At 41.2% G+C, this 13,930-nt stretch overlaps 2 protein-coding genes and 1 non-coding gene across 3 annotated transcripts; 1 reads left to right on the top strand and 2 right to left on the bottom strand.

The window, feature by feature from the left end:
• Positions 1 to 431: 431 nt before the first annotated feature.
• hif1an (hypoxia inducible factor 1 subunit alpha inhibitor) lies at positions 432 to 8,881 on the top strand. The gene is made up of 8 exons (XM_070977377.1): positions 432 to 859; positions 4,144 to 4,394; positions 4,949 to 5,097; positions 5,231 to 5,376; positions 5,511 to 5,617; positions 6,158 to 6,221; positions 6,319 to 6,429; positions 6,754 to 8,881. Exons 1-8 carry the CDS (start codon positions 680 to 682, stop codon positions 6,808 to 6,810), a joined length of 1,065 nt encoding a protein of 354 aa, XP_070833478.1. The 5' UTR covers positions 432 to 679; the 3' UTR covers positions 6,811 to 8,881.
• Positions 8,882 to 8,917: 36 nt separating this feature from the next.
• On the bottom strand, positions 8,918 to 13,534 carry cuedc2 (CUE domain containing 2). Its single transcript, XM_070977379.1, has 9 exons — positions 13,409 to 13,534; positions 12,497 to 12,673; positions 12,263 to 12,406; positions 11,966 to 12,027; positions 11,624 to 11,757; positions 11,326 to 11,493; positions 11,160 to 11,224; positions 11,021 to 11,081; positions 8,918 to 10,927 (listed from the first exon to the last, which is right to left on the bottom strand). Exons 2-9 carry the CDS (start codon positions 12,568 to 12,570, stop codon positions 10,781 to 10,783), a joined length of 855 nt encoding a protein of 284 aa, XP_070833480.1. The 5' UTR covers positions 12,571 to 12,673; positions 13,409 to 13,534; the 3' UTR covers positions 8,918 to 10,780.
• Positions 12,172 to 12,242, bottom strand: trnag-gcc (transfer RNA glycine (anticodon GCC)). Its single transcript has one exon. It is a non-coding gene; the product is annotated as a tRNA-Gly (tRNA).
• Positions 13,535 to 13,930: the final 396 nt, after the last annotated feature.

Raw genomic sequence — 13,930 nt, 5'->3', positions numbered from 1 at the left:
ATTTATTTAAACTTTTCAGTAGTTAAATCTGTGACATTTCTTCTGAAGGGTAACTTCAGCTGTGAAATAAATGAAGTAAAATAAGTAAAATGAACAAAATTTCCCTCCAGAATGTAGCAGAGTAGAAGCATACATAGCACACGTTGGAAATACTAAAATAAAGAGAAAGTACCTCAGATATGTGCTTGTGTAAATCTTCTGATATAATGTTGATCCCTGCATGCAGATTTTATCATGCAAGATAAAAGGGCATTGTAACGTAGAGCTGTGAAGTTTCTGAAAAACTGCAAGAAAAGCAAGTACAGTGGCGCCCTCTAGCAGCCGAGGCAACTCATTACAACATGAGCACTTGTCACCCAGTGCAGTAGGTGTCGCTGTCCGATATTGCGGCTAAAACATTAGCCGAGTGTGTTCCTGACTGTTTCAGTCCCACTGTGTCGTTTGTTTTCTGGCTGTCAACACGGTGTGTAAACACCTACACGGAACAGAGCCCGGGTGAGCGCTGGCGTCCGGACGTCCGCGCACATTATTAATGCACAAACAGTGAATGGAGAAGATTGTATGATATTCCCGCCGCTGACTCCGGAGCCTTGCGGGTTCGAGTCCGGAAGAGAAGCCACACTCTGGGTGTTTCATTGTAAGGAGGACGCAGGCGGTTAATCGGCGCTCATCGACGAACATGGCAGCGGCGACTGTTGTGGAGGCTGATGCGGCGGAGAGCGAAGGCTGCGCCGGTTTCACTGGCGTGCAGAACCGGGGCTGGGACGAGTCTCAGCTCCGAAAATATTCCTTCCCAACTAAGCCGATTCCTAGACTGTCTCACACGGACCCCAGAGCAGACATACTAATAAACAACGAGGTAAACAGTGGGCTTGCTAAAAGTTTTAATGCACCTTATTTGCCTCATTAATCTGACATTTTAATAGCGAGAACCGTAAGAACCTCCACCACAAAACCCTGATAAGAGTTTGATTCAAGAAGCAGGAGACTGGAGATAATGTTAGAAACAGTGTAAGGTTAGCAGACATGTAAAGTGAGGTAATGACAGTGACTGTGAACTGTATATTATTAGGTTTATTTCTGAAGCTGATCTTTGAAAGAGTTAATCATGAATCATTAGATCAAAGTTGATTCAGAGACATCACTTGGCTCAATTTTGACGGCTCGTATCTTAGTTTGTATGGTGAGATCACAATGACCTGTTCAGAGATAAATGTGTTGACCTGAAACACTTCGTGGTGTTACAGATTAGTTCACTGACGAAAATATTCCGCAACTATGTTGATACTTTCTTAAGCATTTATCAGTTTTTTTTTCAAGCAAAAATGCACCAAATTTCCAAATTCCAGTTTCCCTGCTAAATGAATTTGTTCCTCACAATCTGCATTATTGACAATAAATTGCATCCCTAAGTGAGTGTGAAGTGAGAGGCATGTTTCACATTTGATCATCTGTGTGTTTAAGTAAGAAGTCCAAAGTGTGACTTAACTGGATATCTTTTTGTATTTTTGGGAATGACGGCATAATAACTGCAAAGCCCATTTGGATTCAGGCTCGAGACTGTGTCAACAGATATGTGCACATGGATGCAGAATCTGGTGGCAAGGGACAGGGGTATGGTGTAGGAAGTTTTCTGGTTTCTGTGTGTAGTTCCTTTATAATCTGAGCAGTGTTGACCAATCAGGCTGTGGCTTTTATTCATGTAAACAGTCTGTGTGGCTAAAGGGCTGGAGCACACTGGCTGAAACGCCACCTTGGAACCCATCGGCTGATATCTGATGACGATTTGGGTTATTGTTAGCGTTTAAAAAATTTTTTATGTGAAGTTTCATGCAGATATCTTTTTATTCAGGTTGCACCGATCCCACTATACCAGTCCCGATATCGATTCCTTGGCTTTGGATATTGGTCCAAATTGGGTGCAGATCCAATACCAGTCTTTATTTGATAAACTGTATGTCTCTCTGTCTGAAGAGGATCATTCTGGATCAGACTTGACTTCCTAACTTTGTAAAATAAAAAGTAAATAAGTTAGAGTCAGAATGCCTAAACATCTAATTTCTTCTGTATCTAGTGTTGTACTGTTTTGACATCCATCCACACCACCATCACAACACTTCTGACCACGCCCACCTTGGAGACAGGAAGTGTATACCATTTCATACCATTGGCACACCTTGTAATGCGTCATCTATTGTAATAAAGCATCTTTGGTTGCCACAAGAGGCGGAATCATGGTCAGACGATAGCCGATTGGTTCAGAGATTGGAACAAGGGTAATCCAGTCAGTGATGATCAGTGATCAGGTACTTTGACACCTGGTTGGTGATGTTTGACTCGTGGTTTGTGTTTTAGATACAGGATGCTGAATTATTGATGTTAGTGGTAACTGGCAAAATGAAAACTATAAGTGTTTCTCATCCAAGTACAGACCAGAAATATGTGTTAACAGGGCAAATTATATTCTGCATCAGCAAAACCGAACCTCTTCCTTGTATTCGTGGAAACTGTGACCTTCAATAATTGTCAAAACTGGCTGAACTTCCGCTCAGATTTTGATGAGTCTCTTGTACATTAACCTGCAATAGTCAACTCGTGAGAAATGGTTGACAACAGTAACACAGAAATCTTATCCAAGTAACCCACGCTCCACATTTGAACTTTGTAACATTCAAATGAGGCTCAGGTGGAGTGAGGAACATTTTTATGCGCTTTCCAACATGCAGCTTATTTATTTAAGATTGTAAGGTAAGAGTATTCCTTCCATGTGATTTAAAAAACACATTTTTAAAAGTTATGTAGCGATACGCAAAACTTCAGCTGATTCGGCTAAATTTGTTAACACTGAGATTCATATCTTGCACTGAAATGTCTACTGTGACATACAATTTTCAGTTCTTCAGTGCTCTAAGTGCTTCAAAGAAGTCAGTGGGCTGATGTGAAAAACTGGTATGTGAACTGGAAAATTGAGACAAAGCTGATAATAATGGGCAACAAAATCAATTAGAAAATAGAATAATAAGGGTTTGTTATAGCATACATTTAATATTACTGAAAGACACATGAATGAAATATAAAAACTCAAGCATTTAAATGCATCGTGTATCCCTGTATTCATTGCAGTCGGTACTGGTTTGCACATTTACTTTACATTGCTGGTTTACTCTAAAGAAAATCTGTATAACAGCTGACATTATTCTAGCGCTTCATCAACGGCCAATCACATACACGCGCGTGCGAGAGTGTTAGAAGAAGAGCGTTGATTTGTCCATATATGGCTCGTTCATCCTGACGCTGTTTGAGAACTATTGCAGAAAAACGCCGACCCATTTCAGTCAGTGTGGAGCGCTGAACCCGGGGGACATATGGGACACCCCCCATCCGTCTTCAAGCCCGTATGTCCATCAGAATCAATACGTTAAGACGTTAAATGTACTATTTTACAATACTGCGTGGTGGCCCTAAATACTGATAACGCGCGTGGCCGCTTGTGTCTTTGCTAGCAGCTGCAAAGACACAGAAAGACCCTTAAGCAACCCGAGCACCGGCCAAACTGAAGTTAGTCTTCGGCGCTTTCTGTTCTCATTTTGACCGCAAACCTTCCCGCGCTCTCCGGCGAAAGTGAAACCGAGAGACAGTGGAGTGAGACAGGCGGCGGGAGCGCGCGCCCACCGGTGTACGTTCAGTTAGTCACGTAGCCCTCAGTGCCCATGCACTGCGCTGCTGCTGGGATGCGCCACCACAGCTTTGGTTCAAAAGTTTACTCTCGACAGGGATATAAGTATGAGTATGTTCGGCATTTTGTGACACATTCAAGATGACACAGACACAGCAACTGTAAATGTTTATGTAACACGCCTTTTACTTTACTCTTCGACACTTTTTGTGTTGAAGTAAAACTATTACTTGCAGTGCAAAATGCATCTGCTATAGCCTGAGGAGAAACACTTAAATCCTATGGTATGATCACGACATAAATAAGAAATACCACTAGCACTTCAAAATGAGCATGGACAAACATACTTTTTTATTCCTTAGTGCATTTTTCCTTGCTAATTTTCACAGTGTGCACATGCATAATCACACTTTTTAAAGTGAACAGTATTTTAATATTGTATTGAAATGTCATTCATCTGTTTTCAGGAGCCAGTGGTCCTAACAGACACAAACCTTGTGTATCCAGCTCTGAAGTGGGACATTGCATACCTCCAGGAGAACATTGGAAATGGAGACTTCTCTGTATACATTGCAGAAAACCACAGATTCCTCTACTATGATGAGAAAAAAATGGCCAATTTTGAGAACTTTGTCCCAAAGTCACGGCGACTGGAAATGAAATTCTCTGAATTTGTGGATAAAATGCACAGGACGGAGGAAATGGGAGGAGAGGAGAGGTAAGATATGGGATATTTTAGTTGGAAGTTGAATATGTTGTAAGCTCTGTCCAGGCTGATGCTCAGAAACAAAATCCTCTCTGTGAAGCTCAAACAGGAAAGAAACCCAAGCGTTAGGAACAAGATGTGATTGTGCTGCAGGTGTGCTTGACAGTGAGGGGTGTTTTCTGTCATGAAATGCAACGCAGCACAGCAAAGTGGACCGAATGACTAAGCATTTACACAGGAGAGTCAGGGTAGAAGCCTATTACTGTGACCTGACTCGGCCTGGTGACACACACACAGATCACTTACTAAAGTGAACTCGCTGGAGCTCACATGTTTTTTTTTTTATCAATTTGGATTTACACGATCTGCTTCCCTCAGTGTCATATTGTTCTTCATGTTTTAAATATGGGCTGCTGAAGTACAAGTGCCTTATGGACAAGCTTATATCCTGCAGGCACAGTCGTAGCACTTCTGAAAATTAGCTGCATTGTGACTTGTTGCAGGTCTCTGGGTGTAGAACAATGTGTTTCATGCATTTTGCATGCGTTTTGTCTCATGCATTTCAGAGTATATCTGCAGCAGACCCTGAATGACACAGTAGGGAAGAAGATTGTTCTCGACTTCCTCGGTTTCAACTGGAACTGGATCAACAAGCAGCAAGCCCAGAGAAACTGGGGACAGCTGACATCCAACCTGCTGCTCATCGGCATGGAGGGTAAGAGATCTGACAGGAGGAATGCAGCCTCACAGTTTGTGTTGTACGAGGTAGAATAATTTGGCTCCTCATTCGTCGCTGCCCTCAGTGTTTTCCACACATCACATTTTCTATTAATATTCTCTCACTATAGGCAATGTGACACCAGTGCATTACGACGAGCAGCAGAACTTCTTTGCACAGATCAAAGGCCACAAGAGGTGCATCCTCTTCCCTCCAGACCAGTTTGAATGTCTCTATCCCTACCCTGTGCATCACCCCTGTGACAGACAGAGCCAAGTAAGCCATGGATGTGTAGAAACCCACAGAGGGTTTGATAATGTGAACTTTTACGTTATTCTGTCAGAAAAGTAGCAATTAAATAAAGACAGTATGATCATGTTTTGTAATGAATCCATATCTTTCATTTCTAGGTTGATTTTGATGACCCTGACTATGAGAGGTTTCCCAGATTTAAAAACGTTGTCGGCTATGAGGCTGTCGTGGGCCCAGGAGATGTCCTCTACATCCCCATGTACTGGTAAGAACTATGTCTGTACGGCCTTTCCGTAGAAATGATGTGTACCCGAACGTTAAAACATTAAATTCAGTTCCACCACTCAATCAGATGATTATCTCCAGGGCGTTGCGTTTCTTGGATGCACTGATGGCTGATGTATTGTAATGCTTGCTGCATTTTAGTGTGATATTCTTTGATTTAACTGCTCAGTGGGCTGCTAGAAAATTATTCATCAATGTTTTTATGCCTCCGTGCTGGCGATAGCTGCAGCCGGGGGCATTACGTTTTGGTACAAACGTTCACTGGGACTCAAAGATGAGCTGATTAGAATTTGGTGGTCAAAGGTCACTGTGACCTCACAAAACACATTTTTGGCCACAGCTCGAGAATTCACGTGCTAATTACGACAACACTGTGCTTATACTGCCTGTAGTTCCTCTAACAGTCTCATACTTGCATTTATGATGCTGACATCAAATTTCAGATATTTTTGTGGCAAAAGAACTGCAGAGAGTTCCTCTTTGGCAGCCAGAGTTTGATCCCCGCTTTGCTTTTCTTCAGGTGGCATCACATTGAATCACTGTTGAACGGCGGAGTGACCATCACTGTAAACTTCTGGTACAAAGTACGCATATTTGAGTCCATACAGCCTTTACTCCAACATGTGTGCTGCCGCTGCATGTTTCTTCATGACCTCTCACCCATTTGACTCATTTGTACAGGGTGCCCCCACACCCAAGAGGATAGAGTACCCCCTGCGAGCTCATCAGAAGGTAGCTATCATGAGAAATATCGAGAAGATGCTGGGAGAAGCACTTGGAGACCCTCATGAGGTAAAAGCACTTCCTTCTATGTACTCTTTACCATTCAAACTCTCTCCTGTTGTCAGTGTACTGATCTCAGAAGTCATGCATGAATGTCTCACTGCCAGTTTCTAGAACATCAAGTCAGATCCACATTTAGGTCACCTGTTACATGAAGTCCCAGGGGCATGCTGACCCTTCCAGCAACCCAATTACTGTGAATATTTATGGCTTACCTGATTTAGTACAAAGGAAAGATCTATGCAATCTGGGACAGTGTATAAAACAAAGTAACATGTCTGACAGTATATGAAGCAGCTTCTCCTAACTGAAAATCTTTTTATTTTGCCGTAGGTTGGACCTTTACTGAAAACAATGATCAATGGCCGATATGACCAGGATCTCAGTTAGAGCCCCGCCCTTTAAACTGTTAACTAGACTCCTTCTGAAACTGTACGCATGTGAAAGTTGAGACTGCTGCGTGTGTAATGCGCATTCTGACTTTGGAGCTACGTATCACTGCATGGCAATAAGCGGCCATCTTGAAACCATTCTGCTTCGGTCATCGCTGAGTGCCACGGTCATTACAAATCCAACAATTACAGAAAACGTGACACACTCATGGGAATTCGCCCTACTTGAAGAAGTTTTTGAAGAGGACGCCTAGTTTGGCTCATGTCTAGATATATTTATGTGAACCAGTCTCAGCGGTCTGATAATACAAGCCAGTGGTAGGCAGTAGAAGTTGTTTGAGATCGGTACCTTTGGAACAACCTCAACATTTTGACCAGTAATTGATGAGACAAGGGGAATTAGATTATATGTACAATACACATCAGTTAAATACAGGCCATTTTGTAAATACATGTGAAAACACAGTTGTGAGCTGATTACTAAATGTATGACCATACTGCATTCTCCATGTTTATCACCACGACAGCTTTAAAATCGATTTGGTTCACACCACTAAAGATGACAGGTCTTCTAAGTGTTTTTGAAATACTAATCCATGTAATCTACATTATCTCTACGCCCACCTACGTGGTTTTGGGGGGAGTGATCAGCAAGAATTTTCTGTTGCGAGGAAGACAGCAATAGGCTTGGTAATAAAACACAGTGCAGTGATTAAAAACGGTGGTGAAATATGAACCAAAGCATGTGTGGGTGTGGAAGAAAGGGGCTCGTGTTGAGCTGCAGGACTGTGTGACTTCTTGCAGCTAAATCATTTTAGCTGAGTGATTGCTTTGAGTTTTATTAATGCTTTTGCTTGTTTGATTTATATTTCAAGGACTCTATTGGATGTTCTGTTCTGCGTGCCAGTAATAGGTGAGGTGGCACTGAATATAAATTACAGCAGCTTCAGCTACAAATACAGTTAACTTTAAGATTTAAAAGAAAATGCAAGAAGTTACTGTTTTTGGGTAAGCAAAAAAGCAATTACAGATGCTAGTTTCTTGGGAATATGATGGTTAAAACTGTTATGAGCTGCTTCATTGATCTATGTTAATGTGATTAACGGACTGAACTAGCAACAATCTGTTGTGATGTAGCTTATGTACTGTGTCAGCCATTGCAGTCCAACATAACGTCCCATCTAGTGGTCAGGTGTGCAGCTGCATGTTAAGCTTGATTTGTCATTGCCTCGTCCATACACTATGCTGCTACAATACAAATATTCAGTGTTGTATCACAGGCAGCAGATCAGAGCTAAAATTCTGCTGCAGTTTGTAAAAAAAGTCTAATTCCAGTTGAAAACTTGCTCTTATGATCACTTAAGGTCAACAATCCTCAGAAATGCACTTATTTTTACTGACATGCAGCCATATTCTGAAGACTTGTTCAAACTTTGAAGTGCTCTCTCGAACTGTTGTACATTCAACAAAAGGGGAAAATAATTTCTTATATTGTGCTCGATGTGCCAAACCCACATAAACCAGTTCATGGTTGTGCCTGTGACAGTGAATGAATCATTAACTGGTGAACTACAAAATAGGAATACCCGATCACTTAATTACACACCGGTCTGATTGAGGTTCAACCTTTGGATTGTTGATTGTGTGCATATCTGTTTGATACACATGGCCACTATGATGGAACAGGGCCACTTCCTCCTTAAAGAGAACTTATCTGACGAAGGACTGATTCTGTTGCGACGGTAACCCTGTTTACTGTTATGTGCCTTGCTTAACGACGGCATGGCACTTAATTTTGCAAGGACTTGATTTTTACATGTTTATTTTATGGTCAGAATGTCTGTTTTCACTCTGGCATTAAACAGCTTTAAATGTGGGACTGACGAGGGTTCATAGCAAGAGGCATGTTGTCATCGATGAACGCCCTTTTGTTTTGAACATTTAGTACGTGCTCTCCTTGTTCCTCTGATTAAAGTTTGTTTGCAAAGTTCTACACTGCTGAGTTCTGAATGACTGCTGAAAGATGTGATGAAGAAATAAAACATTTGATGCTTTTGAGTTAATATCTTAAGTAGCGCAAGTGAATAATTCAAATACAGTGTGAATGTTATACAAAAATTAGTATTTATTTACTATAAATTGTGCGTCAGCGGTTTCTCAAAGCGCAGGGTTAAAACTCAGTTGTGACTGAACAGATGCTCTACAGTAACACCATCATATAGTAATTAAAGACAACATTGCTGCTGATAATGGCAAGTATCAGTAACACATCTTTTCCACACTCGACTGTGTTACACCTACACTCAGGAAAACTATATTAAACCACCAATCAAAAACAATTGCTTATAGCTGCTCCGAATGGATGCAGAGGGGAACACAAATAATCAGTATAGTAAACAACAATATATATATAGAAAAAAAACCCAACCCTTTTATCCTAATATATGTAACTAACAAGGATCAAATAAGAATCCAGTCATAATAAAAAAAAATCCACAACCAACAATGACAAGCGAAGCAAAATTCACACAACACAAGTGAGATGAAAGGAGCCGTGATAGAGGACCACTTCAGAAACATCATGTAAACAGACCCTGAAAGCGCACAGCAGGCCATACATACGGATATGATTGGAGACTTTGAAAATCTAAACATCTATATCAAAAATAAAGGTACTGCTGTTGGAGTGAACTTTAAAATCAGGTCATCCAGCGGCATGTCTCGCTTAACATCTAGGGGGCAACCACAGTCCACTTCAGTATGCCAAAATTATTGTGCTGTAATAGTTTGGGTGCCACTTGAGAACTGAATTTGTTGTGCTAGAAAATTCCTTACCACTGCATTTATTGAGTTTTCCATTACAGTTCAGTCATAAAATGATCAGGAATACTGGTTGGGGGTAAAAAAAAGGTGAGAGACAAGCCTTCACATCCTTCCTTTACTTGTCCTAAACAATGTGACAAGAGGTAATAAAAACCAATCAGAACTGTGGCCTTCATCCTGTGGACTTAGCACATTATTAACTTGTTATGGGGACAATTCAAGGTGGTTCACAACTGCCTCGGGAGCTCAGAACCGCCTTCATCATCCAAAGTTATCTGGATAATTTTGCTGAAATCTGCAACATGCAGGCCAGATTCTTTAGTCACCATCAGGACTGTACACTCTGTAGTCTGCTCTCCATACATAAACAATGCTGTGGGTGTGTCATGAATACCATAAACTGGGCATTATGTAGGACACCACAGGCAACAGACTGCTGCAGCTACCCACTGTACAAATGTTCATTAAAAGGACTATATGTCAAAATAGTTTCATGTGAAAACCATTTTGTAGCACAACAAATTGTCCAAAACAGAAAGCTCGACCAAACATGTTCACAGCACTGTATGTGTATCTGTATTCCTGCATGATGTAAAAATAGAACTTTAAATAAAATTGGCATCAATGATTCGATATGTACATAAAAAAGCAGTTGTGACTTGTAATGTCCAGAAGAAACTCTACAGCACCACGAGAACTTATTTACAGAAACCACAACTGATTCATCTCCGCAACTTCGCCGTAAATCTGAATCTATATTGTACTAAGTCAAAAAAAAAAAACAGGTTAGAAAAGAAGATTAAGAGGTTCTAGAAGACAGTAATGTCAGTGCAACGTCAGACCTGCTGAGATGGCGAAAAGTAGATCGGTTAGGCTGTCACACAGAACACAAGTTACAACATCCCCATCAAAATATCACGCAAAATTTCAAAAGCTCCTCAAGGAAGTGATACAACTGAAACACTGCAATGTTTTAACCAAGGCATATAACGGTAACGATGTTTCAAAATAAGCCACGGACACAATAACAAACGTCTTCCTTTACTTGGGAAAAATCCAACAAATTCAGGCTAAATGAACGGAATAAATTAAAAACAGTGTAAACAATATTGTCAGTAGCTGCTCTTACAGTATTGTGCTTGTCATCAATGAAATCTGTACTTTCGTGCGGGCTTGAGGTTGACATACGTCTTCTTCATGTCCTCCGTCTCGTCTTTCTTAACAAGCTGATAACGCTCTCCTTTTGTGGTTACCACCTGGTTGCCATGGTAGCGAACTAGCTTCTTTGGAGCCTGTAAAAACCACGCCAGAGTGCACAAGTTTTATTCCCTGTAACAGATTTGATAAAGACACAATGAGAATATGGAGTATAAGCTGAGACTTACGTCTTTTGGGGCGACAGGACGGTGCGTTTTGTTATCATCCTCATTGTCCACCAGCATGTACCTACAGAGATTAAACATCATAATAAACACAGAAACAAAGACCTTCTGCTCTTCAGAGGATAACAGCAATCTTACTCACTTCTCAAGGATGCTCTCTTTAAGTTTCTGGTCTGCCAGTGAGGAAAAACTCTTCCCATGATTTACCTGAGGCAACAGGATACCATCAAATCAGACCGCAAACATACAAGAGGTAGGAAGCTGCTGATATGAAACAGTGACAGTGTTTGTGTGTAGCAGAGACTCACATTAAGAGGAGTGGGGCTGAGCTGGACATCACCCTCTATGATGAGGCGCACTGCTTCCTCCATGTCTCCTTTGGCAATAGACAGGGCGCTGCGGGCCTCGGACAGACTACACTTGGGAAACATCTCCAGCAGGTGTTGCTCCTGGGCTTCCCACTCAGACACTGGTTGCTGAACATACATACATTTACATTACCTCTAATTTAGATGGATGTAAACAATATCAACAGCAGGACACACAAGGAGCATTAGAGAAATTATTGTCATTCAGAAATGTGGCCATGTATGCTAAAATGATAACCTTGGCAGTGGCGCCCTCTGTCTGCGTTTTAAGGCACTGTGTTTCTCTTCCTGGTGGAGGCTCTCTGGGCAGGGTGGTGAGTTTCAATGAAATCTCCTCTGTCCTTGCCTTAGGCACAACGTTTTCTTCATCAGCTAAAAAAAGAAAACAAACAAATTAACATCAGTACAATGTACTATAAATGTTAGGTTTATAATCCCCATCTTAAATGATTATCACTGCCCAAACAAGTTTGTGTTAATGACTCATTTGGCAACATGGGGAAAGTGAAGAAACCATGTGGAGAAGGAAGGACTGCCATAATTCTGGATATATTATAAATATTTAGAATAAAAGCACTACCTGAGGTCCGAGCAGTGGCTAGTTTTGACGCCAGGCTGAACATCATTTCGCAAACTTTGACACTAAAATGAAAAACAAAAAACACACAGTTCTAATAACAGCAGTAACAGAGGAATGAAGTTGTTTAAAAACAGTCAGAATGCACAAACTAGTTTTTAAGATAAAACTTTATTGATCCCACACCGGGAAAATTAAAAAAGACGAGTTGCATTGGCCGGGAATCGAACCCGGGCCTCCCGCGTGGCAGGCGAGAATTCTACCACTGAACCACCAATGCTCACATCTCTCAACGGTTACCTCTCAATTTCAGCAAAACCAGGTATGTACGCTTCTAGCATCTCCGCAAAGACCTCCACGTCAAAGTTCTCCTCCACACTCTGCTGGGAGCCGAGATCCTCCAGGACTCCGGTGATGTAAGACAGAAGAACATCATCCAGTGCGCTACAGCGAATGGTAAATGGTTAGTGAAAAACTGACAGAACAAAACTTTTTTTTCGCAGGATGCAAATAAAAATCTCTGGGACTATTTACCTGAGATCTACATCAGGAATGTAAGTCTGAATAAATTCGTGCAGCGCACTGTGGATAATTTTGTGGAGGTCCATTTCGTTCTCCTTCTGTGCAGCGGAGGAAATACCAGTCAAACTGCTGGGGGTCCGACACAGCAAATGGTCAAGGCAGTTACGATGAGCAGCAGTGACTGCAAACCTTAAATAACCAAACACAACAGTTGTCACCCATGTACCAAACATGGTAAAGCATCAGTACAGGCGTACATGGAAATGTTACAAAAGCATGTCTTACGAAAGCTTGTTTGCGCTGCGGCATCTAGTGCTATCACGGCAGGACGCGCGTGGCGGACAGTATTGACTTTAGGCTGGCTAACGTTATACGTACGTGTAAGTTGGTAGAGAAGTTTACCAGAATGCGACGATAAATAAGTTAACATTAAAGTCGTCCAGGAAGCTACTTAACGTATGCACCATACAGCGTAAGTTAACTGATGTTTAAGTAACCTTTCTCGAGAATGTCATGAAGCGGTACTTTTGCAACACAGTCATGCAGAGCAATTCAATAACCTTCCTGGCGTTCGTGTTGTTGCCTCCGTTAGCACTGCAGCTACTCGTCCACTGCAGTTATCAGCTAATGATTAATTACGAACGCCACAGCAATGCTATCGTTAGCTAAACCGTTGCAGGACAGCAGTGTTTTATCATCCACCTCATACAGCAAATTGTTCCTCTCCCTGTTAGATTTTAACGACATTATCAGTGTTCGTCCACCAGCTAAGTTAACATTAACCTTCGCATCCAGCAGTAACGGTAGGTGTTAGCGAACGAGCGCTAGCTAAGTTAGCTAATAACAACTGCTAGCTAACGACTAACGCTTAGCGCCAAACCAACAACGGTTACTTATAAAGGAGACCCTTTAATGCAAACTTACTTGTCAGAAATTATAGGGGCATGCAGCTTAAAGTTTGCCCCAAATATCTGAGGGGGAGGCTGGTCAGTGCAGTGCTTACAGGCTTTCTCTTCGTGCTGCTACTTGGCCCGCACGATTCAAAACATTGGCACGTCATTTCCTCTCATTGTAAACCGCCTGGTGCAGCTGGTGATTTTTATGTAGGTTTATATGTGCGAAACATATTTGGATTGATTGTTTAACCTGGATTTGAAATGTTGTCTGTAGCAAAGAAACAAAAAGATGATTATATTTAATGAAAAAGAGACAGCAGCCATATTTTCTTTTGTTTAAAATCTACTACTGACTCCAACATTTTAAAATGATCACCAAAAAAAAAAAAAAAAAACAAAAAAAAAAAAAAAAAAACAACCCAGCAAAGAGAATAGGCACTGAAGAATTTGCCTATATTAGAGCTGAAATAATTTTTTGAAAAACTGATCATTGATAAATCTAGTGATGGAACACATGTTTCTTGTATATCGATTAGTCAGTTGCCAGAAA

Source organism: Chaetodon trifascialis, chromosome 13 (assembly GCF_039877785.1).
Source record: "Chaetodon trifascialis isolate fChaTrf1 chromosome 13, fChaTrf1.hap1, whole genome shotgun sequence".
NCBI lineage: Eukaryota > Metazoa > Chordata > Actinopteri > Chaetodontiformes > Chaetodontidae > Chaetodon > Chaetodon trifascialis.
This window is presented reverse-complemented; position numbering and strand designations above follow the sequence as displayed.